The following is a 25304-nucleotide window of genomic DNA, read 5'->3' on the forward strand; positions in this document are numbered from 1 at the left end:
TCTCCTGACAATACATTACAAACCTGGCATTAAGTAATTGTGTTTCGTTCTTCATATGCACAGGTCTTAGTAGATTGAAACTAGTGATCGGCAATGTTTTTTTTACCAAAATGTTGATGGTATTTCTCTGTAATGTGCCATTTGTAAACATGTAGATCCTGGTATAACACTCAAAAAGGTGATGGCTAGGTCCCTAATTAGTTAGACAGGTTTTTGTGAACAGCCTTGATTTAAGGCCCATATATTAATCAATGAGCAAGGAATTCTTCTGTAGTGAAGGGGTGGTTTTTGTCTATCCTGCTTCCATTTTTACTGTGCTTCTAAACATTGCTATAAATGATTCTTGTACATCTCTACAATGGTAACCTTAAATACAATCAGTCTTGAATATATTTCTTTTAATGAAGTAAACCTGTACATCATTGTGTGCTCAGAGTATGTGGAAGAAGCATTATTTTGGCTTGAGAAATACATTTGTGCTATGAGAAACAACATAACATTCCTTGGTACAAATGAAGCAATAGGGATACATGAGCAATTACATTGCTCCACTCGCTTGGTGTTGTGCAGAGAGATCAGCAACTAATGGCACTCTTGTTTTATTGCAGACCAACATATTGTGCTCCTATGACTGAGTGTTTTGAGAGCATAAGATACAGCAGCAGAATTGGGCCATTCAACCCAATGAGTCTGCTCTGCCATTCAATCATGGCTGATAAGTTTCTCAACTCCATTCTCCCACCTTTTCCCCGCAACCTTTGATCTACTTACCAATCGCTAATCTATCTATCTCTGGCTTAAATATATTCAATGACCCAGTCTCCACAGCCTACCATGGCAATGAATTCCATAAATTCACCAAACTCTGGCTGAAGAAATTGTTCTTCATCTTGGTTCCAAAGAGTCATCCCATTATTCTGAAGCTGGGACCTCAGGGATTTTACTAATGGAGATATCTTCCCACACCCACTCTATCCAAGTCTTTCAGTACTATGTAAGTTTCAATGAGATCCTCTCCCAACTTTCTTCTAAATTCCATTGAGTACAGACCCAGAGTCCTCAAATGCTCCTTATACATTTTTATTTTTACAAAGCATGTTTCAAAAATAAAATAACAGAACTGCTTGGGTTGTAAATGTTTATGGGGAATGGAGGCATTTCAATGAACTGTCTGAGCAAATTTTATGTAGATTTCCTTGCTGGGGTTACACTGCACATGGTGTCAAGCTCAGATTAGATAGACTGCCCAGGAGAGAGTCATTCCATTACACTCAGACCTGACTCCAGACTTGTCCTGCAACTCTGCATTACTACAAAACTGAAACTGCTTGACAGGAATGAAAAGATGAAAGTTTCACTGTACCTCCAAGGATTGCAAACAATAGGACATTTACAGGTCACAGCTAGATTAGTAACTTACAGCTCTGCAAGAGCATTAATAATAATAAAATCAGCAACAAGAAGAACTGGAATGCCACAGAAGGCTTGATAATCTTGTGTTTTAGAATGTCTGTGATTTCCAGGTAAAGATCTACAAATAAAACAATATGGGCATACATAATAGTCATGAATTTAAGTCAGACAAAAGGTATTTAGGGTGCTTATTTCTGTGTCAGGTTGAAGTGGTTGTTTGTGGTGTGGCTAAAGTTGCATTATAAAAAGAGTCATGTCCTTAATTGACCTATACAGTGATGGAGGGCCAGAGGTGTGTGAGAGAAGCATTATTTTGACATGCAAAATACAATTATGCTATAAGAAATGACACAGGAGGGGAGTGTTCCGGGGTCTCTTGAAGGAGATAGTGCCGTAGAGTTTGGCTTTCGAGGATGCAGTGAAAAGTTATTTTAAAAATCCGATGAAATGACTCTTCTGAAAAGAGTGATGCATTACAGTGAGAGGAGGAAAGAATTTATCCTCAGATTTTCTTTATGTTTTCTGTGGGGAAGTTCATGTTTTTTGCATACTACCTTCTTTTGAAGGTATGACTGAGACCAAAGGCTTGGTCAATGCAAAAGTTCATTCTATCATTGAATGGCATTAAGCATTTTGAAGTGAACTAAAGGCATTATATGTGAACTGTGTTGCCAGTGTGTATTTTGCATGCATAATAAAACACTGGTTGTTAAAAAAATTTTGACCAGAAACAAAACTGGACCAGTCATATCAATATTGTGACTCGAGCAGTTCAGAGGCTGGGAATTCTATAGAGAGTAGCTGACTTCTTGATTCTCCAAAGCCTGTCCATCATCTATAAGGCACAAATCAGGTTGGAAAGCTCTCTGCTTGCCTGAATAAGTGCAGCTCCTACAATACTCAAAAGCTTTATACCACCTAGGACAAAGCAACCTGCTTGATTGGCTAGCTATCCACCACCTTCACCATTCATTCCCTCCATCAGTGACACACTGTGATAGCAGTGTGTACCATCTATAAGATGCATTACAGCAACTCATCAATAGTCCTTCAACAGCAGCTTACAAACCCATGATCTCTATCACCATGAAGGACACATCACATACCATTCTGACTTGGAACTATATCGTCATTCCTTCACTGTTGCTTGGTCAAAATATGGAACACTTTTATTAACAGCACCGATGGACTGCAGCAGTTCAAGTAGGTGACTCACCACCACCTTCTCAAGGGCAATTAGAAATTGCCAATAAATACTGGCCTGGCCAGCAATGGTCAGGTCCTGTGGAAGTATTATAACATGATTTTAAAATATTTATATTTTAACTAGAAATCTTTGAAGATGATAATAGACATTTTAGAAATAGTTATTTGGTGGTACAAAATTCAAGTATTGCTGAACATAAGAGATAAGCTGTCAAAGTTTTCCATCTTGCATTTATCAGGACTGTTCACAAGAATATCAGTAATAACAGGAATAACAATTTAAATTGCATGAGTGTACTTAATTAATCAGAGCTCACTTGCCAACCAATTAGCATCCTCTTTTCATGCAGTATGAAATTGTTGTCCCTTTTACTATTGCTATTCTTGTGAACTGTTCTGATGAGCGTCAGACACAAAGCTTCAACAGCATGCCTCTTTTTAAAGCAATATTTCAGAAATAATTTGGCAAGTGTGTGGATTTATCTTAACTACATAACTTTAAAATTTAATGTTGCTATTAGCTAAAGCTGAGTAATTCTTTGGACTTCCAGGCATTTGTTCACGGGATTGTCTCAATGGTGGCTTCTGCAGTGAGGATGGTACATGTGACTGCAGTGAACGTCAAGCTAACGGAAGTCGGTGTCAGACTGGTCAGTGTCAAAGTCTATTCAGATGATCTTTAAGAGTTGTTGTTTTTCTTTGGAAGACAGTTAATAACTTATTGCCATACTAATGAATTGATGTTTGTGCACTGTCTCTAACCTTTTTCATAAATTCAGGGAAAAGAATAGAAATCTTGTGTACATAATAGTAAAACCACATTTATTTAATTAAAAATGCATGGTTTGTATGTTGCAATTATTGAACCTGCACATTTAATGAATTTATTGAGGCTGTCTGCTCTCCCTATAATAAGCAAGCATCTCAGTAAAAAGACATATAGCCAAATGTTCCAACTTTTATTTCTTCAGTTCCAAATCTTGGCAACGATAAAGGAGGAATATGCAGATCATGGGGCCAATACCATTTTGAAACTTTTGATGGTCTCTATTTTTATTTCCCTGGAAAATGCTCTTATATTCTTGCAAAGGATTGTCGGACAACAGAACCTCAGTACATGGTGGAGGTATGGATGAAATTAGCATATCAGGGAATTACTGTATAGATGTCTCATCATACAGATATATTGGTCTCATTGTTTTGTTATTATTTCTTTATGTTCAGGTCCACAACAGTAATGAATGTGCATCCTCCCACTATTCTTGCTCAAGATCTATAAGCTTGTTTTTTCCAAATGAAGAGGAAATCACTATTCTGGGTCATTCGGTTACAAAAGGAGGTATCAGGTGAACAGTGCCTTGCAATTTTTCAATTACAAACATAGCTATGGCCAAGGGAAGATTTCTCTTGTACTGATACGTATTGAAATGATTTGTGCAATTTAAAATTGCTCAAGAGGGTTATTTTCTCATCACTAACCCTTGTCTCAGTACTTGTATATGCTATTGGAATTTGCAAATATCATGACATTAGATTTCCAGGAATTTTCTGGGGAGTGTGGGAGGTGGGATATGGGGGTGGTGGCAGTTTGATGGAAGGGTGCCAGAGACACAATGACATAGGCTGCCAGCCCTCCCACTTCTACTTTGCAGCCGTGCAACAACCTTAGCAGTGACATGGAGATGAAGTTGCTGGACTGGGGTGGGCACAGTAAGAAGTCTCACAACACCAGGTTAACATCTAACAAATTTATTTGAAATCACGAGCTTTTGGAGTGCTGCTCCTTCATCAGGTGAGTGTCCACAGACCTGATGAAGGAGCAGCACTCCAAAATCTCATGATTCCAAATAAACCTGTTGGACTTTAACCTGGTGTTGTGAGACTTCATCCTTAGCAGTGGTGAGAAAAATTGGTCCTAAATTTACAGAATTCCCTTTACCTCCCATGGCTGCTTTCAGCTTTATTTGGTTCTGTTATACAGAAATAAATTATGTAGAGGATTTACACACTAAATAAACTTGGAGTTTATTTACCTAGCGGCATGGTAGCATAGTGGTTAGCACTGCTGCCTCACAGTGCCAGGGACCCGGGTTTGTATTCTGGTTAGGGTTGCTGTCTCTGAGGAGTTTGCAGGTTCTCCCCGTGTCTGCATGGGTTTCCTCTGGGTGCTCTGGTTTCCTCCCACAGACATGCTGCTTAGGTGCATTGACCTGGACTGTGGTGACTAGGGGAACTCCAGAGTAACTTTATTGCAGTGTTAATGTAAACCTTACTTGTGACTCATAAATAAACTTTTTTAAAAAAGTAACTTGTTCGCATAACCAGTTCCAAGCAGCACTGTTGATGGACCAGAAGATAAGAGGTGCTGGTTTTGATATTTATTTCACCTTATTTTTAAAACTTTTATTTGATTAGTTTCTTCAGCAAAGGTCGAGGAACCTATCTGACCTATTGTGATAATATTGACCAACATTTGGAACTGTTTTGGAACAATGCCTTCTCAGTCCCATCCTGGACAGACATTGCTCCTATGAGACATAACCAAGCCCAATTAACATGAAATCTGGTGTTTGTTTCGCACATCACATTTCCGGTATCATAAATTCCAGCTTTTCTCACCTCACTGCTGTTGCCAGCGATGATGGAGAATTTGGGCTCAGCCAAACCTCTGTTCATTGCAGAGAATCCCGCTGGTGTGAACGGCCAGAAAACTCCAGCAGACATGTCTGTGCTACACTAGAAAATTATAGTAGTAGATTATCAATAAATCACAACTGAGCAGGCATATAGAACATGTGAATCAAAGGTGATAAGTCAGTCAAAACTATATTAAGTTCCAATGGGAAACTGCTAAGGATCCTTTGAAACGATCAATCCCAATACACAGTCAACAAAATTTAAAAAAGAATGGGGGTAATTCACTTGTTCCAATTTTTGTTCAAAGATCTTGTTGGTTACCATTTTGAGCTTTATTTAAAGTAAGAAACCAGTGACTGGAACTATGCTTCATAGCATATGTCAAAGCTGTAGCAATTTTGGCCATGTTGTAACATTTTACAATGGTTAGTAACCAATTCCAAAGTCTTTGGTGGTCCAATTCAGGATGCCTGGATGCCTAGGTGTACTCCACATCAGTTAGCTGGGAGAGTGGTATATCTGCTTTGCTCCCCTTAGTGTACCAGCTACCCAGGGGAACCTAGGTTGAGGAAAAGGAAACTGGGAGCTCCATCTTCTGGCCATATCTTCAGTCATATCAGGAACCATGTTTAAATTGCGCAAAAGTTCCAACTTCAGTTGGTATCTTGGATAACTGCTGTCTGATGTCAGGATAGAGAGGAAGAGAGAGAGAGAGAGAGAGAGAGACGGGAAAATTGATTCAAGTATTTTCAGATTTACCTCCTTCTCCTGGGAATACTCTGATCATTTTGATTCTGTTATACAGAAATGAATTGCATCCAGAGAGGATGCAACTCATTAAATAGTAAATATTCCAGGAGTAGAGGATTGGATCTGACATATTTTTGCATTTTGTGGGACTTCTCTTGCGATCTTGGAGACTTATATTACCACCATCCTGGGCGGTAATGTACCAGATCCTCAGTAATAGATTCTCAAGGTCCAGTTTGCTCCAGACTGTATGTGGTCAACACCATTGGAAATCGGCTAGATACTATTATTACTGTTCTGATACACTATTTTCTTTAACTAATTAGAGATCTTATTCCTTTATAATAAAGTTATTTTGTTTTTTTTAAAGATTATCATTGCCTCAGACCGTTAGACATGCATTCTTTGAAAGGCTAGCTGATTACATTCTTGTGAAGACAACTTTTGGATTTTCCTTGGCATGGGATGGATTCTCTGGTGTTTATATGATGCTTACAGAAGAACATAAAGGCAAACCTTGTGGTCTATGTGGCAACTACAATGGAGATATGTCTGATGATCTCAATGCAAGTTATAGTAAGTAATTTCGGATAGTTATGTTTTTCCTTTTTTAAATCCAAATTCGAATCCCTACTGTTCCCTTACAGAAAGTAAATATCTAACTTATCATCATTCTTCAGGTGGATTCTAGGCCATGGGTGAGATTGGATTGACTTGCACTCTAATTTATCTCCTTTCCTCTCCCCTTCACTTAGAGTCATTGAGGTCATAGAGTCATAGAGATTTACTGCATGGAAACAGGCCCTTTGGCCCAATTTGTCCATGCCACCCCTTTCTTTAAACCCCTAAGATAATCCCAATTGCCTACATTTGGCCCATATCACTGAATACCCATCTTACCCATGTGACTGTTTAAATGCTTTTTAAAAGACAAAATTGTACCTGCCTCTACTACTACCTCTGGCAGCTTGTTCCAGACACTCACCACCTTTTATGTGAAAAAATTGCTCCTCTGGACACTTTTGTATCTCTACCCTCTCACCTTAAACCTATGCCTCCAGTTTTAGACTCTCCTACCTTTGGGAAAAGATATTGACTATCTAGCTGATCTATGCCCCTCATTATTTTATAGACCTCTATAAGATCACCCCTCAGCTTTCTACGCTCCAGAGAAAAGAGTCCCAGTCTATCCAGCCTCCCCTTATAATTCAAACCATCAATTCCTAGTAACATCCTACTAATTTTTTTCTGCACATTTTCTAGTTTAATAATGTTGTTTCTATGATAGGGTGACCAGAACTGTACACAGCATTCCAAGTATGGTCTTACCAATGTCCTGTACAACTTCAACAAAATGTCCCAACTCCTGTATTCAATGTTCTGACCAATGAAGCCAAGCATGTTGAATGCCTTCTTCACCACTCTGTCTACTTATGACTCTAGACTCCACTTTCAAGGAGCTTTGAACCTGTACCCTAGATCTCTTTGTTTTGTAACTCTCCCCAATGCCCTTCTATTCAATGAGTAAGCCTTGCATAGTTCAATCTACCAAAATGGTTCACCTCACATTTATCTAAATTAAATTCCATCTGCCATTCGTCAGCCCACTGACCCAATTGATCAAGATCCTGTTGTAACTGGGGAAAACTTTCTTCACTGCCCACCTTGCGACCAATCTTGGTGTCATCTGCAAACTAACTAAACATGCCTCCTATATTCTCATCCAAATCATTAATATAAATGACAAATAACAGTGGACCCTTGAAAAAATATTTGTAGCGAGTACTGTGAATAAGTACATCCTTTCCATGTGAAAGTGGAGCCCACACAAAAGGACTGGTTAAACATTAGAACTTAATGGGGGGGGGGGGACCTTGAGCCCATCTCGCCATCCATGGGATTGGCAGCAGTGATTTAAGGATCCACCTGTGAAATTGCGACTTTCAATTTTTGCCACCCCTCGCCAGTGATGTAACCAGCTTTATGCCCATGGTGGGTGTCAACATAATTTAAATATGTTTTTATGTATTTACATATAATTGAAGATCCCGCCCCACCAGATATTAGATCATAGAATCCCTACAGTACCGTAGGAGGTCATCCAGCCCATCGAGTCAATACTGACTACAATTCCATCCAGGTCCTGCTCCTGTAACCCCACGCATTTACCCTCCTAATCCCCCTGAAACTTGGGTAAATTTATCATGGCCAATCAACCTAGTCAACACATCTTTGGATTATGGGAGGAAACCGGAGCACCCCGGGGAAACCCATGCAAACATGGGGAGAAAATGCAAACACCGCACAGACGGTGACCTGAAGTCGAAATTGAACCTGGGACCCTGTTGCTGTGAGTGGAAGTGCTAATCACTGTGCCACCGTGCTGCCCTCTGAATATTCAGTCACGTTGGTGCAGTTTACAACAGGTACACTCAGATGTAAACCTAGTGTGGGTTAGCCTCGGGGGTGTAAAGATGAGTATAGCCCCTGGGGGAGAGGGACATAGCCAGACAGTACCCTGGCAATGCCATCCAGGAGCTTGTAGCTTGATGGGCACCACTCTGCATCAAGCATGGCTGACTGGGAGTCTCTCCCACTCTGACCGCCATCCATGGACATGTTGGAAGGATTTGCAGGTTGACACTCAATCTGTTTGACCACATTATGAATGCATCTTTTAGCTCAGTTTAGTTAGCTGGTTTGTGATGCAGAGTGAATGCAACAGCGTGGACTCAACTCCCATACTGACTGAAATTATTCATTGAGGCCCTGCCTCCTCAACCTTTCCCCTTGCCTGAGGTGTGGTGATCTTCAGATTAAATCACCATCTGTCAGCTCCCCCCCCTCAAAGGGGAGAACGGCCTATGGTCATCTAGGAATATGGCCACATTACTTGATTTTTCCTGGAAAAAAATACATTTTTTTATCCAAAATTATTTTTCTACCAACCGGAGTCCACTTTACAATCAATTGGCACACCTCTGTCATAAAGTATTTTGCTGGTTTTTCTTGCATTGTATTCTCATGAATATCTTGGTAAGCGCAAGATGAAAATCTTTAACAGAAAATGTCTTCTTTCAGCAAATCTGAACTTTAATTGCCAGAAATCCTTTCAATTTCCTCCTGTAATAAATGAAAAAGTGGCTATAATAAGTCTTATCAATATTTCTGGGGCAGATACATTGCATCCAGACAGTGGTGTATGGTGGTTTTGATAATTCAATTATTTTGGGTTATCATACTCACCAAAGACAATGGTGGTGAAGAGAAACATTAAAATTACCCCAGTTTATTTTCCCTAAAAATTTAACCCAATGCAAAGAGATTTCTGTGATCGAAATCAATCATAACATCTTGAATTTCACACCAGGCTGTTCTCTTAGGGTATTATGAAATTGAAAATCTCCAAGCCAGTTTTTATTTCACTGTAGCCAAAAGAGAAGAACATTTGTTCCCAAGGAGATTGTCAGCTGAGAACATTTGGATAGAGGATTGGAAATTGTGGGTCCAATGCTTTTTCTAACATTACATCTACCAATTCATTCTTGGAGAAAATACTTTTAAAATAACCTATCAGGCCTGAAGGTCAATGGGAAAAAGAAAGGTTGAAGCATAATTTTCCTGTATTGAAGTAACCCAGTAACTGAATCATGAAAAGCAGGCCTGGCAGCATCTGTAAGGAGAGAAAGCAGAGTTAACAGATTCAAGTTGTTTTGGCTCTTCAGTGGAACTGAAGGAAGGGAGGATGCGTTATTGTTTGGATTATATTGACATGGTTGTTTTGGTTGAGAAGATGGTGGGTCAGCAATGTTATAGGCCATCTAGTGTTTTTTTCTGTCATATATACATGTATATTTAAGGGGACTGTTTTAAAGTTCAGTTTTTGTTTTCTATAGGCAGTCAGTATGTCTGGAGGGAATGCAGCTCAATTGCTGGGAGGGTAGACTAATTGCTCATTTCAGCCATGTAGTGTTTACTTAGGAGAGGGCTAATGGGCTTTTCTTTATAAAGGAAGGCTTCCCCTGGGGACTTTTATTATGTCGATTGACAGGGTCATGTAATAATGTTGTTAATGGGAGGAGTTAGATATGTAGCAGAGAAAAAAGGCTGTTAGCTCTGGCTGGAGTTTGTTAAAAGACAGAGCCTACAAGCTGCTCTGAAACTCAAAAATCTCTTTCTAAGTGTTTCAAGACTGACTATACCTTATAGCAAATGTATTTACGCTTGCTAACTGTATTTGAAGTAGAATTTTGAGCCTGTAAGGGAATGTTGCTTATTTGGAACTGAAACTGTGATAAGTTAGAAATTGAAGTTGTTTCCTTTCATTTTTTAACTGTTGTCTGACTGTTAAATGTTAATCTGTTACATTTTGTTAGAATTATATTTAAATACACTATTATATAAAGCTTGCTCCATTATAAAAGGTCCCTAGTTTGTCAGTGGAATTATTCTTGGAGTGAAGCATCCCATCCTTATATTTATGGCAACATTGAAAAGTTGGTATTATCTAATCTGACTTCCTAGTGTAATCTGGGACTCTGGTCCAGGGACCTAACATAGTGATGGTGGAAGCAAGCATATATATAACAGCAAGTCTTGCCTATTAGTATTTACAGGCCTCCCTCTCAGAGAAATTTGAAAATCATTGAATTAAGCTAATGCTACTGTATTGATTTTGCCAGGCATGTTGACTGAGGACGTAGCTATCTTTGGAAACAGCTGGATGTCACAGTCGCCTTCTGAAGCCCCATGTGAATCTGTTTCATTCGATTTTCCAAGTCCATGTCGGGATAAAGGAGCAACAATTAGTGTTAGTGTCTTTTAAATTAACATATTGGTGAAAATCTGTTGGACCTTTAAACTTACGATCTTGGATACAATAAATACCACAGAGCAATACTTGCATTTAAATGGCCCTTTATATCACTGAAACACCTCAGAACATTTCTCAAAGTTTTTGGAGTGCAGTGACCATGAATAAACATGGCAACTATTCTACCCCAACATTGTATTACATGAGATATAAAAGATAGTTAATTAGGTTTTTTTATTCTAGTTTTGGGTGGGGATGGAATGTTAGCAAAAAGCAATGCCTGTGAATCTTTATTGTCCATCTGAACAGATGGATAAGTTTTCATTTCAGCCTCTCCTCATCTGTTAGTGGAGTGACTCCCTGAGTATTGTCGCAGCAAAGAGCTGACATAGACACAATAGGCAAACTGGTGTCTTCATGTAAATATTTCATCATTCGATGATTATGAATGGAGTCTTCCAGTGGACTCAAAACCACAAAGTTTGGCTCCACTACTAAATTTGAGATGTCTGTATTCTAGGACACCCTAAAACAGGCATTAGGAATTTAAATATGTACATTAGGAGCCTAGAGCATGTTGAGGGACCTCATTAATAAATTAATCGGGCTTACCCCCTTCAGAAGTCCCCCTACAGTGACTTACAATGAGAGAAAGGGTTCCATATTGATGTCATAATCAGATGAACAGCCTGTGGATGGGGCTGAAGGACAAATCTCCTCAGGCCTCTCAGTTTGAATACATGTGGCTCAGCAGTGCCTAGGGGCCCAGACTAATATTTGAGGTTAATTCACAGAATTTGTTTCCCTCATAAATCATAAAATACCTTGGTATACAGGTGCTTTATTTCAAATGATACATATAATTATATGTCTATTGAAAGGTTAATCTATTAATTTCATGAGAGGCTTTTGTGTCAACACCTTTAATAAATCATGAGTTAATGTATGTTAAAAATTATATTAAATTTTGGGCACCTATTATAACAAGGACAATAAAGTCATAAAGATACAAGCATAGAAAGCTATGAGGAAACACTAATGCTGAGATTATGTCCAATGTAATGGAGAAGGCCAACAGGAGATTTAGTAGAGGTGGTGGTTTGCTTAAGTCCTGTTGTGGGTTTCAAAATGTGGATGTGCCGACGTTGGACTGGGCTAAACACAGTAAAAAGTCTGACAACACCAGGTTTAAGTCCAACTGATTTATTTGATAGTAAACTCAAAAGCTTTCGGGGTTAGCCCCTTCGTCAGGTGAATGGGGAGTTCTGGCCTCAGACAGAGCATATAACAGCACAGACAGTTTACAGATTACTGATTAGAATGCGAATCTTTACACCTAACCTGCTGTTCAAGTCTTAAAGTGGCTGACAATGTGAGTGGAAGGAGCACTGATCACAGGTTAAAGAGATGTGTATTGTCTCCAGACAGTATAGTAAGTGAGGTTTTGCAAACCCAGGCAAGTCACGGGGGTTACAGATAGTGCGACATGAACCCAAGATCCCTGTTGAGACTGTCCTCATGTGTGCGGAACTTGGCTATCAGTCTCTGCTCAGCGATTCTGCGCTGTCGTGTGTCGTGAAGGCCACCTTGGAGAATGCTTACCTGAAGGTCAGAGGCTGAATGCCCGTGTCCACTGAAGTGTTCGCCATCAGGAAGGGAACAGTCTTGCCTGGTGATTGTCGAGTGATGTTCATTCATCCGTAGTGGGTTTCAAACACATAGCTTTGTGATATAGATGGTGGGTGAGAAATTGAGTGAACCCTTTATTCTTCTTCAGTCAATTCGATTATAGCTGATGCATTTGATCTGCCTTTGTTCCATATTTCTTGACCTAAAAAAATGGTGTAATCTTGAAAATTCCAATTGATGCAGCCACCACAGGCTTTGGAGAAAGTTGTTCCTCATTTCCATTGACCTTTATGTGAAAAACCGCTGTCTAGTTTCACATCTAAGTGACTGAGGTGAGAGAAATGCTTACTAATTCAAGCTGAACAAATTAACACACTGATATACTACATATTATGGCTATGTGAATGAACTGGTAAAAGTGAATTCCATTAAGTTTTATGAGGATAACAAGATAAGGAAAACATAAGGAAGATACTTAATAACGTATGCTGACTTATGTTACATTTTATAATCAAGATTTGCTTTTAGACCGCAGAGATTAACTTGTCAACACACTATGAAAGCTATGCACAGTGGAAAATACAGCATGAAATAGTAACTTTGCAGATTTATTGCAGAAAAGAAAGCACACAAGCTTTTATTAAATGTCTCTTTTTAAAATTTACTTTAGGATATCATTGCAAAATGTGAAGTTCTAATGGGGTTTCCCTTCTTTACTTGTCGTGAATATGTTCAACCCAATTCCTACATTGCCAGTTGTATTAATGATCTGTGCGTGTAAGTATTAAATACCTAACTCAATCAATTATTCTCAGTAAAATATTAGAAATTGTTTCTGTTGCATAAGAAAAAATGTTTCGTAAGTGAATATTAAAAATTCATTGCATTGACATAAGAGTAACGTTAGATGACGAATAAATGTATTATTCTGTGAAACAGGATGGATGACAGTGAAACCCATTGTCGTGCAATAATGGAGTACTCCAGGGCATGTTCCCATGCAGGCTATCCCTTAATGGACTGGAGAGATGATTTTCCTGCTTGTAGTGAGTTTTGTTCTTACTCTTTTTAGTGTCATAGTACGTTAGAATATTAAAGCATACTAACAGAGTGTGGCCCTAAACAGAGCTGTAAGTTATTGAACAAAATAAAGAATTCTGAAATATGCTGCATAAGCATTTACTTAACCTAATTTGTAAAAATGTTGGTTGCAAGGAAGACAGCAGGTTTAGCATAAATCTCTAATATGGTCTAGGTGGTTGTAAATTAAAATATGCTAATTGTCCAGGCACAAAAGAGTGAAAACATTTCAGTCTAATAGTCTGGAGGGCTGTGATCATTCTGCGTAGGTGTTTGACCCACTGCGATGTTGATGGGGTCTTTATTTTAGGATGCCTGAAACTGGCATTAGGACCTTTACTTGTGTAAATTCAGGGCCTCCTGCTTGAAGGGTTCCATCAATATATCAGCCGGTGATGAGCTAGACAGACCAACCTCTCTGGAATCTTCAGCTGCAGTTCATAAAATCCTACATTTGCAGAAGAAGGCCGTTCGACCCATTGAATATGCACTGACCACAATCCCACTCAGGTCCTATCCTCAGAACTCCATGTATTTACGCTAGCTAGTCCCCCTGACACTAAGGGGCAATTTAGCATGGCCAGTCCACCTAATCCGCATGTCTTTGGACTGTGGGAGGAAACCAGAGCACTTGGAAGAAACCCACGCAGACATGGGGAGAATGTGTAGACTCCGCACAGACAGTGACTCAAGCTGGGTCACTGGAGCTGTGAGGCAGCAGTGCTAAGCACTGTGCCACCGTGCCGTCAGTTACAATTACTCCTCATCATGCAGCCCACTCTAATCCCCCTCCAGATACACTACCAGGTAGGTGACTCTGTATTGATGCCCTCGCACAGGGGAGCTACTTGCGGATGTGGCCCAAGGACCAATTTCTGTCAGTTTTCTGACCTGTCTATGTGAAAATGGACTGGCTAAGCAATGCCTCGTCTGGATCTGAGAACAGATTCAGACAAATATTTGAGTTTACTTACCAAAAATAATATTTTTCAATAAATAATTAATATCTTGGTAATTTCCTCTTCTGTTCTCTGCTGCCCAAGGGCAGGTCCAAGCTCACAGCCACCAACAGGGTAAGGAGGCAGGTCCCATATATGCTCGAGCCAGACTGACAGACTGGGATCAAACCCTATGTTGTTGCGTCAATCTGACCCATGCCGGCCATCCAAACAACTCATCCCCTCTAAGGGCGAAGTTGCTGTGGTAAACATGTTGTCTCCTGGAGCTGTAGATACGGATGATAGAAACTGTAATTTTTCTCCATTATAGTTCTAACCAGGAATCTCTCTCACTCATACCGCCTGTCGTTGGCATATGTTGGATGGATTGACAAGTTGATACTTTGACCATATTACAAACATGCCTTTGTTGGTCATTAAATCCTGGAGTTGGACTGGAACCCAGAATGTCTGGCTCAGAGGCAGGAACTTTACCCACTACACCGCAATATCTCCTATATCTTGGGATAAGAGTGATTTATTTTGAAGGGCACGCATATAATTCATTGAATCATAGAATCCTTACAATGCAGGAGGAGCCAATTCAGCCCATCGAGCCTGCACTGACAGCAACCCACCCAGGACCAACCCTGTAACTCCACACATTTATCCTGCTAGTTCCCTGACGCTAAGGGGCAATTCAGCATGGCCAACCCAGCTAATTTGCGCAGCTTTGGAATGTGGGAGGAAACCAGAGTACCTGGAGGAAATCCACATGTCATTCAAGGCCGGAATTGAACACGGGTCTCTGGCACCGTGAGGCAGCAGTGCTAACCATTGTGCTATCATGTTGTGTCTATAGTTTTGAAAGGTTAATACGTTCATCATAGTTAAATGCTCAGGCACGTTTAATGGTTAAGTCTTGATTTTCAGCATTTGAAGTGATCGATCGTTGAAATCGTACTATAAATCCTTTTTCACTCCAGGTTTGGAGGTTATCTTCTCCCCTATTACCTGAACGGAATGAACTTGATACTTGATGTAGCATAAAACTATAAAAATGGATTAGTATTTCATAAAAGGAGATTGCCTTCATATAGTAAGGAAAATAATGAGAAAAGTTGGGCTTCATTTTATTTAGGGTACTCTCTCACATATATGCTGGGATGATATGCACTGCAATGATGTGGATTGACACAGTTTAAATCTTTGCTTCATCTTCTTAACATTCGTATGTTTTTCTTTTAAGTATTCAATAGCTGCGTTGTGTCAAAGATTTAGTGATGGATTTGTGCTATATTTCAGCTGATCATTGCGAGGATAGTTTTGTTCACCGCGACTGTATTAGTTGCTGCCCACCTACCTGCACCTTTGAAAAGGAATGCTTAGGAAGCAGCCTGCACTGCCTCGATGGCTGTTATTGTCCAGATGGTAAGACCATTTCATGCCTTTTTCTCAACCAGTTGAAGAGTAGTGTTTGGATTTCTGATTGTCATGCATCATTTCCTGAGGATGGAATGTTCCCATGCTCCCCTTGGTGGATTCAATGGCAGGTGGGGGTTTGGGGGGCAATGGGCGTTGGGGTGGATAGAATTCAGCAGGAGGCCCAAAACACTCTGGCAGTGGGTGAGAGAGCTGTTGGACCTTTCAGATTTGGTGCCCACATCTGCCCCAGAATGATCCCAGAGATCCATTATCTTTCTTCAATAGTGGATCAGTGATGTGGGTGCCCAGGTAGGACAGTGGACAGATGCCAGCAAGCCCATCCCACCACAGAATACAGCACAAAACCCTGACCTCCGCAGTGGGAAATACTCCAAGTTCCTGCCCCTTACTTCCCAGATAAGAGAATTCCGTCTGAGTAACAGGCACCTTCCCTGCATCGTTCAAGAACTAGGAGAAAATATTTGAGAGAGGCAGGTTGAATTTTTTAACACTGCTTTCTACATTCAATGGCACAGCTAAACCTACTGTCAGGGGAATTATGTCCAATGAATCTACATTAGTCACTGTGGTCACTGCACTCAGAGCCAGGTCTGTGGCATCACGGGTGGCTTGGCTGTATAGAAGAGAAGGAAGAAGAAAGGAAGGGCAGTAGTGAAATAGAATCTTAGAAACCCTACAGTGCAGAAAGAGGCCATTTGGCTCATTGAGTCTGCACCCACCTAGGCCCTATCTCCACATCCCTACATATTTTACGCGCTAATCCCTCTAATCTACGCATCTCAGGACCATCTAAGGGTCAATTTAGCATGGCCAATCAGCCTAACCCGCACATGTTTGGACTGTGGGAGGAAACCGGAGCACCTGGAGGAAAGCCACACAGACATGAGGAGAATGTGCAAACTTCACACAGACAGTGACTCAAGCCAGGAATTGAACTTGGGTCCCTGGAGCTGCAAAGCAGCAGTGCTAACCACTGTGCTACCACGCCACCCATATGGGGACAGACAGGCATTTCTGTGACCATAGATGTGACTCATGTATGGTGTGCTGTCTCCCTGATGCCAGGGTCAAGAATGTTTCTGTGGTTCTGGATGCTACACTAGAGGAAGGATCTGAACCTATTGGAGAGAGTGCGGAAGAGGTTTACAAGAATGTTTCCAGGGATGAGAAACTTCAGTTATGAGGGTAGATTGGAGAGGTTGGGATTGTTTTCCATGGAAATAGAAAGGTTCAAAATCATGAGGAAGGATGTTGTTGCTGTCGAGGGAATGCAGCAAAGGTTTAGCAGGCTGATTTCAGCAATGCCAGGACTGATGAGGAGAGATTCATTAGGTTAGGATTGTTTTTGCTGGAGTTCAGATGAATGAGGGGGGAATCTCATAGAGACTTATAAAATTCTAACAAGACTAGACAGTCTAGATGCAGGGAGGATGTTCCTGATGGTGAGTGAGTCTGGAACCAGGGGTCACAGTCTGAGGATTCATGATTGACCATTTAGGATGGAGGCGAGGAGCCATTTCTTCACCCAAGGAGTGGTGAGCCTGTGGAATTCATTACCACTGGAAGTAGTTGATGCCAAAACATTGAATGCATTGAAGAGGCGGCTGGATATAACACTTGGGCCGAATTGTATCAAAGGTTATGAGGAAAAAGCTGGATTAGGCTATTGAGTTGGACAATCAGCCATGATGAATGGCACAGCAGGCTTGAAGGGCCAAATAGCCTCCTCCTGCTCCTATCTTCTATGTTTCTATGAGGAGGCTGGACAGAGTAGATAAGGAGAAACTGTTCTGCTCAGTAAAGGATCAAGAATGAGAGAGCACGGATTTAAAGTGAATTACATAAGAAGCAAACGAGAGAAAAAAAAATTTCTCACAACAAATGATTCAGGTCTGGGATGCATTGCCTGGAAGTGTGGTGGAGGCAAATTCAATCAACATATTCAAGGGCATTAGGTGATTATTTGAATAGAAACAATGTACAAGGGGATGGGGAAAAGGCTGGAGAATGGCACTAAGTCAGAATGCTCATCTGGAGAGCCGGAGCAGACGTGATGGGTCAGATAGTCTCCTTCAGCATTATAACAATATTGTGATGCTATAAGTATAACCAGTGACGCTATTTCTGCCCGTTGAAGTGGTGGAGGCTGCCTCGCTAAATATTTTTAAGACGCGGGTTGATGGGTTTTTGATAAGCGAGGGGATTAAGGGTTGTGGGGAGAGGGCAGGAATGTGGAACTGAGCCACGACAGGTCAGCCATGATCTTATTGAATGGCGGGGCAGGCTCGACGGGCCAGATGGCCTACTCCTGCTCCTATTTCTTATGTTCTTATAACCAGTAACACCAGTTTGTAAGATTTCTTTCAACTTCCACATCTCTCTGAACACATGGCATCAGATATTTTGGGAAGATGTTATACTGGCTTGAAGTAAAGGGATCAGGATTGTCAGCAAGCGGTGTAGAGCCTACAGTTTGGAATTCCGTATATTCTGTAGAGCTTTAACTTCGGAGCATGTCTCATATCATATATTGGTTCCCAGCCCAGAGGCCCAGAGTGATTGATTGGCCAACATTAAAGTGCAATGACTTAAAACATGACAACTTAAAATGGGAACTTGTTGTACTTACTGTACTGAAAAGCACAAATTGCAATAATGTTCACGTGTATTTTTAGCGCTAGTAATATCTCTTTACTTTCAAACAAACTGCTGTGAATTTCCAGCACTTTATGTTTGAGGTTTCCAGAATTTACTGATGGAAATGAATACTATCGACCAACTAAAAGTATTGAATAGTTACTGGTTAGGGGCAAGGACTGGTGGAACCAATTAACCTCTGTATTATGGCTGGATTCTGCCCCTTTTAAATTTGTACAACATCAGCGTTGTAATGTCAAATCAAAATATGTTTTATTACCACTGACAAATTGAACATACAGTAAAACACAACTGTATCATAGAATCCCCACAGTACAGAAGGAGGGAATTCAGCCTATCAAGTTGCACCAACCACAATCCCACCCAGGCCCTATCCCCATAATCCCATTTATTTACCCTGCTAATCTTGCTGACACTGAGGGGTAATTTAGCATGGCTAATCAACCTAACCTGCACATCTTTGGACTGTGGGAGGAAACTGGAGCACACGGAGGAAACCCACGCAGACACGGGGAGAATGTGCAAACTCCACACAGACAGTGAGCCAAGGCCGGATTCGAACCTGGGTTCCTGGTGCTGAGAGGCAGCAGTGCTACCCACTGTGCCACTGTGTCGCTCTCAATTTTCTATAGAAAGTAATCGGAGTTGTTGTATCAGAGGAGGAGCACGGCCTGAAGTTTTTACCTGTTAGGTTAGCGCAGTCAACAGGCTCGGAAGTGGGCGTGAAATGTACTTCCAGCTGGTTTTGGAATGCAATTTCACGCTGGCTGGCCAATTAATGGGCAGCAATAACGGGCGTAATGGGGAATGCTCAGCACTGCTGGGGAGGGCGGGGAGGGGGTGGTTGTCAAGAAAAGGGATGTTGCAGGCTGGCAGTTCTGATGTGCTGGCTCAAGGTGCAGCGTCTGTGGAGCTGTCCTGGGTATACTGCAGGCCTGTAGAAAATAATTGCAATGGAAAACTGCTGCAACCTATGTCCAGGCAGCACTTTCAACCATCTACCTCAGTCCCCAGGCACCTTTTGAAATTTTATTCCTGCCCCAACATTTCATCCTGCCCTAGATCAAGGTTGGAGCTAAAGGCTGCCAGGCCGATCGACCCACTCACCTGCTGTAAGGCTGGGTAAAATTGCTTCTAATTGGCCCCTTAATGGGTAAAGTGCCTGCTCGATTGTTGGCGGCAGGTGTTTTTCCAACTCTTGCGCGCACCCAACAATTGAAATATTGTGTGAGTATGTGATGATGTCAGGGCACATTCCCAATGTCTTCTTGTGCAATTTCATGCGCAAGCCTACCATGGGAATGAAAAGTTCTGGCCAAGATGTGGGCCACTAGGCGTTTTTGTAGATTCTCCAATAGTGTCCAATCTACTGACTCACAAAAGGATGAAACATGGACTAAATATGTTGTGTATACGTTTCTAATTTTGTTTAGGTCTTGTCATGGAGAATGGAACTTGTATATCTGTATCTAACTGCCCATGTATATACCATGGAACAGTCTATCCTATAGGATCCCATTTACAGGAGGGCTGCAATATATGGTATGTTTCTATCTTGAAAGATTAACTTACTGATCCCAAAGATAGATTTTGAAATAATAAAGTGAAAAGCAATAAAAACAACTCTGCCTTAATTGTATATTATTTTCTAATTTCTAATTAACCTCTAACTATTTTTGCAGCCATTAATTTTTTTTGTCCTTTCTAATTTAAATATTTCTTTAGTATATTTCCAGATTGTTTCAAGCATAGATGTGAACAATAACATGTTTGATATTTGCAGCATTTGCAGTGGTGGTGTTTGGAACTGTACCGACAATGATTGCCCAGGTAATAATGTTTCCTCTGTCAGATTTTGCATTTCTGCTTAACATAATAATAAGGTAATTTAGTTTCAAGTAACCTAACATTATTGTCTAATTATGTCGATTGACATATTTAAGATATGCTTTCAAATTTCACAATGAAGAAAATTTATTTTTCTTAAATATTTCAATTAAATGCCAGGCTTTTTAATAGCACTCTCACTTTGAGTCAGAAGGTTTTGGGCTGATATTCCTTTCTGGAATTTGATGACTAATCTAGACTGACACTTCAATGCAGTGCTAAGGAACGGCTGCATTGTCAAAGGCTGTTGGACTGAAAGCTTAATTTTGCAGTTCAGTTAAACGTAAAGTATTCAATCACAGTATTTGATGAAGAGCAGTGGATTTCTTTCAGTTTCTCTGCTAACATTCAATCAACTTGATTAATTAGTCATTTATCTCACTTGATACACTGTGCACAAATTAAATGCTGTGTTTGGCTGTCTAACAACTGTGATTATTTCACAAAGTAATTCATTGGCTGTCAGGTGTTTTGAGATCTCCTGAGGACGTGGAAGACACTCTATGAACGCAGCTCCTTTCTTTCTATGTGTAGGAGAATTGGAAATTCCCTCCAAAACATGTAATAAATACTCCTTTCTTTCAGCTGAATGCTCAGTCACAGGAGACATGCATTTTACTACTTTTGATGGTCGGATTTTTACATTTCTTGGCACATGTCAGTACATCTTTGCAAAGAGCCGCAGAAGTAACAAGTTCTCTGTGACATTACAGAATGTGCCTTGTGGTCAGGTAACAGAATAAACATTCTTCTTCTAATTGAAAAACTTAGAATGCTGGATTAAAATTCCTACTGACTCTTATATTACCTGTGTGTATGTGCGTGTGTGTATATGTGTACGTGTGTGTGTGTGTTTTTTTAATTTGATTAAAGAAAATGAGAGAGACTGGAACTTTGACACCTAAATGTAAATCTCTTAGAAATTGTACATTTTGCAACGGATTCTCCATTTCCACAAAAACACTTTGCAATTTGGTCAATTGATAATTACCAAAGTTGTTGGCACTCACTATCTCCATTTATTTTAAACTGAATTACTAAATCATGTGCAAAATTGCTCTGGGCTGATGACTCATTCTGAATTCTTATATGTTATCATGTATTTGTGCTTGAAATGTTTTAGGGGAAATTGTAACCTGCTAACAGGTAATGGCATACCCAGCTGGAACTCATTATAAGGCAGACCCTGGACTGGGCCTGCTGAACTGTAGTTCCAGGCAGGGATGAATGTGTATATATATCACAGCAGTGTTTTTACTTTGCATTCTGTAATAAACTAGGTTCCTTTCTAGTTGGGCTTCCTGAATCATTACAGTGCGGCTGGCCTCTAATTGGCCAGCAGTGCATGGTGGGAGGACTTTGGCCCTTGGGGCTTAATTTCAAGGAAGGTCCAGTTAAGTGCCGGAGGGATACTTAATTCAGCAAATCTTCTCTAAAAGAGGGAGCAAGGAGCTCCCTCCAGCTCCCCAGCTAGCTGGCGAGATCGCTGTCTCCTCCATTAAAAACAGCTGCAACTTACTCTTAAAATTGCTTAACATTTAGACATTGATCGTGGGAATTCCACAAAATTACACATGGAAAACATAAGATTTAAACTGAGGAATCATGAATATATTCTATACTCTACAATAATAATTACCCCAGTGAAGTTGGAATTTTGCCAAACCGATTTTTTTTTTAACTGGAGACTGAAAATCCAAAATGGAAATTTCGAAAGACGGAAATGTGTACCTGACCTATCAATATGCAAAAAGAAAAAAGATTAAAGTTTTGAATAGTTGCCTCTATCTCTAAAACTGAACTTTCCATAACTATTGGGCAGCACGGTGGCACAGTGATTAGCACTGCTGTCTCATAGCGCCAGGGATCTGGGGTCAATTCCAGCCTTGGATGACTATCAGTGTGGTGTTGCATGTTCTCCCCATGTCTGTGCGGCTTTCCTCCGGTGCTCTGGTTTCCTCCCACAGATATGCAGGTTAGGTGGATTGGCCGTGCTAAATTGCTCCTTAGTGTCAGGGTGACTAGTTAGGATAAATGTGTGAGGTTATAGGGATAGGACCTGGCTGGGATTGTGGTTAGTGCAGACTTGATGGGCCAAATGGCCTCCTTCTGCACTGTAGGTTTCTATAATTCTATGAATACAATGACATCTACAAGAAATATATTTTATTTCAGAGTCATGGATTTTGAAAAACCTCACAGGTTAATAAATTGTAGGACATTCTAGGGTGAGAATGTGTTCCTGTTTACTTTCTGATAGAAGTCTACAAGACCTGATAGAAGTCTACAAGATTATGAAAGGCATGGACAGAGTGGATAGTCAGAAACTTTTTCCTAGGGTAGAAGAGTCAATTGCTAGGGTGTACAGGTTTAAGGTGCGAAGGGCAAGGTTGAAAGGAGATGTACGAGGCAGATTTTTTACACAGAGGGTGATGGATACCTGGAACTTATCACTAGGGGAGGTAGCGGAAGCAGATACAAATGTAACTTTTAAGGGGCATCTTGACAAATACATGAATAGGATGGGAATAGAGGGATATGATCCCTGAAAGGGTAGGGGATTTCAGTTAAGTGGGGTAGATGGTCTGTGCAGGCTTGGAGAGCCTGTTCCTGTGCTGTGATTTTTTTTTGTTCTTTGTTCTTTTGTTCTTTGTTCAAAGTCAAATTATTGATGAATTCAGTATGATAATGTTGTGTGACATCTTTGCCTTAAAATAATCCAATGCAAAACCAAAGTTAAAGCTATTGAATGAGCAGGTTTGGGACTTACAGAATATGTTTTATTTTTTTCTCTTCCAGAATCTGGACCACAGTTGCATTCAGTCAGTGACCTTAGTAATAGAAGGTGATACAAGCAACCAAATAACCTTAACGAGAGCAGGGGAAATCCACCTTGGTATTCATCAAACAATTAACCTGCCTTATCACAATGGTAATCTGTCCACTTCTACCGCTATAGATGCCTGTAAAAGGCGAATAATAAGCATTTCAGGAGAAAGAGCTACTCATTGTTTGTCCAAATGTGCAAAGAAAATGGGTGGAATTTTCCCAAAATCTAGCAGTGTATCCGGTTCAGGTATCTCTCCAGAGACAGAGCTGAGTTTTCACTCCAGATCCCAGGGCAATCAGTGCACGATAAATCTGAGTGTGATTTGTGTCGTCACTGTGGTGGGTTTGGGCCTGAAAGAGCTGGCAAGGCTGGCTCCACAGAGGTCCTATCTTTAAAACACACCCCAATCTACCATGAAAATCAACCCCTCCCCTCTGCCCCCCTACAAACATCTCTTTGGCTGTGGATAAAACGTCCTTATCCCTGATCCATTTGGAGCTCAAGACATTGGTAAGGCCACATTTGGAATACTGTGTGCGATTCTGGTCACCCTATTATGGAAAGTATATTATTAAACTAGAAAGAATGCGGAAAAGATTTACTAGGATGCTACCGGGACTTGATGGATTGAGTTATAAGGAGAGGTTGGATAGACCGGGACTTTTTTTTCAGGAGCATAGGAGGCTGTGGGGTGATCTTACAGAGGTTGATAAAATAGTGAGGGGCATTATCTTTTCCCAAAGTCTAATACTAGAAGGCTTAGGTGAGAGAGGAGAGATACAAAAGTGTCCAGAGGGGCAATTTTTTCACACAGAGGGTGGTGAGTGTCTAGAACAAGCTACCAGAGGTAGTAGTAGAGGCGGCTACAATTTTTTCTTTTAAAAAGCATTTAGATAGTTACATAGGTAAGATGGGTACAAAGCAATATGGGCCAAATGCAGGCAATAAGGATTTAGTTTCAGGGTTTTGAAAAAAAAGGGCAGCATGGACAAGTTGGGCCAAAGGGCCTGTTTCCATGCTACAAACCTCTATAACTCTAGGACTGAAGCATTCTTTAAAATTAATATCTTCTTACTTGCAGGAATAATTGACTGTCGCAGAATATCGTCTCTATTTGTACAAGTGAAGACAAACATTGGTCTCTCGCTGCAGTTTGATAAAGAAGGAGGAAGGTTGTATCTTCAGGTTGATAGTAGTTGGAGGGGAAACACTGTGGGCCTGTGTGGAACATATAATGGAAACTTACGCGATGACTTCCTGTGAGTCCTTTTGAAGAAGTGTTCACCTCTCACATGAAATAACAAATCTTAAATAATGCAACGCTGCTTAACTTGGTTTTTAATTAGGTGGCACAGTGGTTAGCACTACTGCCTCACTGGGCACAGGGACCCGGGTTCAATTCCTGGCTTGGGTCACTGTCTGCATGGAGTTTGCACACTGTCCCCATGTCTGCAAGGGTTTCGTCCAGGTGCTCTGGTTTCCTCCCACTGTTTGATTTGATTTATTATTGTCACATGTATTAACATACTGTGAAACGTATTGTTTCTTGTGTGCTATACAGGCAAAGCATACTGTTCATAGAGAAGGAAATGAGAGTGTGCAGAATGTAGTGTTACAGTCATAGCTAGAGTGTAGAGAAAGATCAACTTAATGCAAGGTAAATCCATTCAAAAGTCTGACAGCAGCAGGGAAGAAACTGTTCTTGACTTGGTCGGTACGTGACCTCAGACTTTTGTACTTTTTTCCCGATGGAAGAAGGTGGAAGAAAGAATGTCCGGGGTGCCTAGGGTCCTTAATTATGCTGGCTGCTTCGCCGAGGCAGCGGGAAGTGTAGACAGAGTCAATGGATGGGAGGCTGGTTTGCGTGATCGATTGGGCTACAGACATGTTGGTTAGGTGCATTGGCCATGCTAAATTCTCCCTCAGTGTATCCATACAGGTGCTGGAGTGTGGCAACTAGGGGATTTTCATAGTAACTTCATTGTAGTGTTAATGTAAGCCTACTTGTGACTAATAA

At 40.7% G+C, this 25304-nt stretch overlaps 1 protein-coding gene across 1 annotated transcript in view; it reads left to right on the top strand.

The window, feature by feature from the left end:
- Window positions 1-1860: 1860 nt before the first annotated feature.
- Window positions 1861-25304, top strand: part of otogl (otogelin-like) — a 161984-nt gene continuing 138540 nt past the window's right edge. The window contains exons 1-14 of the mRNA XM_080191498.1: window positions 1861-1891; window positions 3171-3269; window positions 3591-3745; window positions 3844-3965; window positions 6377-6582; window positions 10689-10816; window positions 13119-13225; window positions 13388-13494; window positions 15772-15897; window positions 20004-20112; window positions 20354-20400; window positions 21043-21188; window positions 23257-23389; window positions 24369-24546. Coding sequence (XP_080047624.1) covers window positions 1861-1891; window positions 3171-3269; window positions 3591-3745; window positions 3844-3965; window positions 6377-6582; window positions 10689-10816; window positions 13119-13225; window positions 13388-13494; window positions 15772-15897; window positions 20004-20112; window positions 20354-20400; window positions 21043-21188; window positions 23257-23389; window positions 24369-24546 — 1694 coding nt within the window. The remainder of the gene's footprint in view (window positions 1892-3170; window positions 3270-3590; window positions 3746-3843; window positions 3966-6376; window positions 6583-10688; window positions 10817-13118; window positions 13226-13387; window positions 13495-15771; window positions 15898-20003; window positions 20113-20353; window positions 20401-21042; window positions 21189-23256; window positions 23390-24368; window positions 24547-25304) is intronic.

The sequence above is a fragment of the Carcharhinus amblyrhynchos genome, chromosome 6 (assembly GCF_965287045.1).
Source record: "Carcharhinus amblyrhynchos chromosome 6, sCarAmb.v2.hapA, whole genome shotgun sequence".
Taxonomy (NCBI): Eukaryota; Metazoa; Chordata; class Chondrichthyes; order Carcharhiniformes; family Carcharhinidae; genus Carcharhinus; species Carcharhinus amblyrhynchos.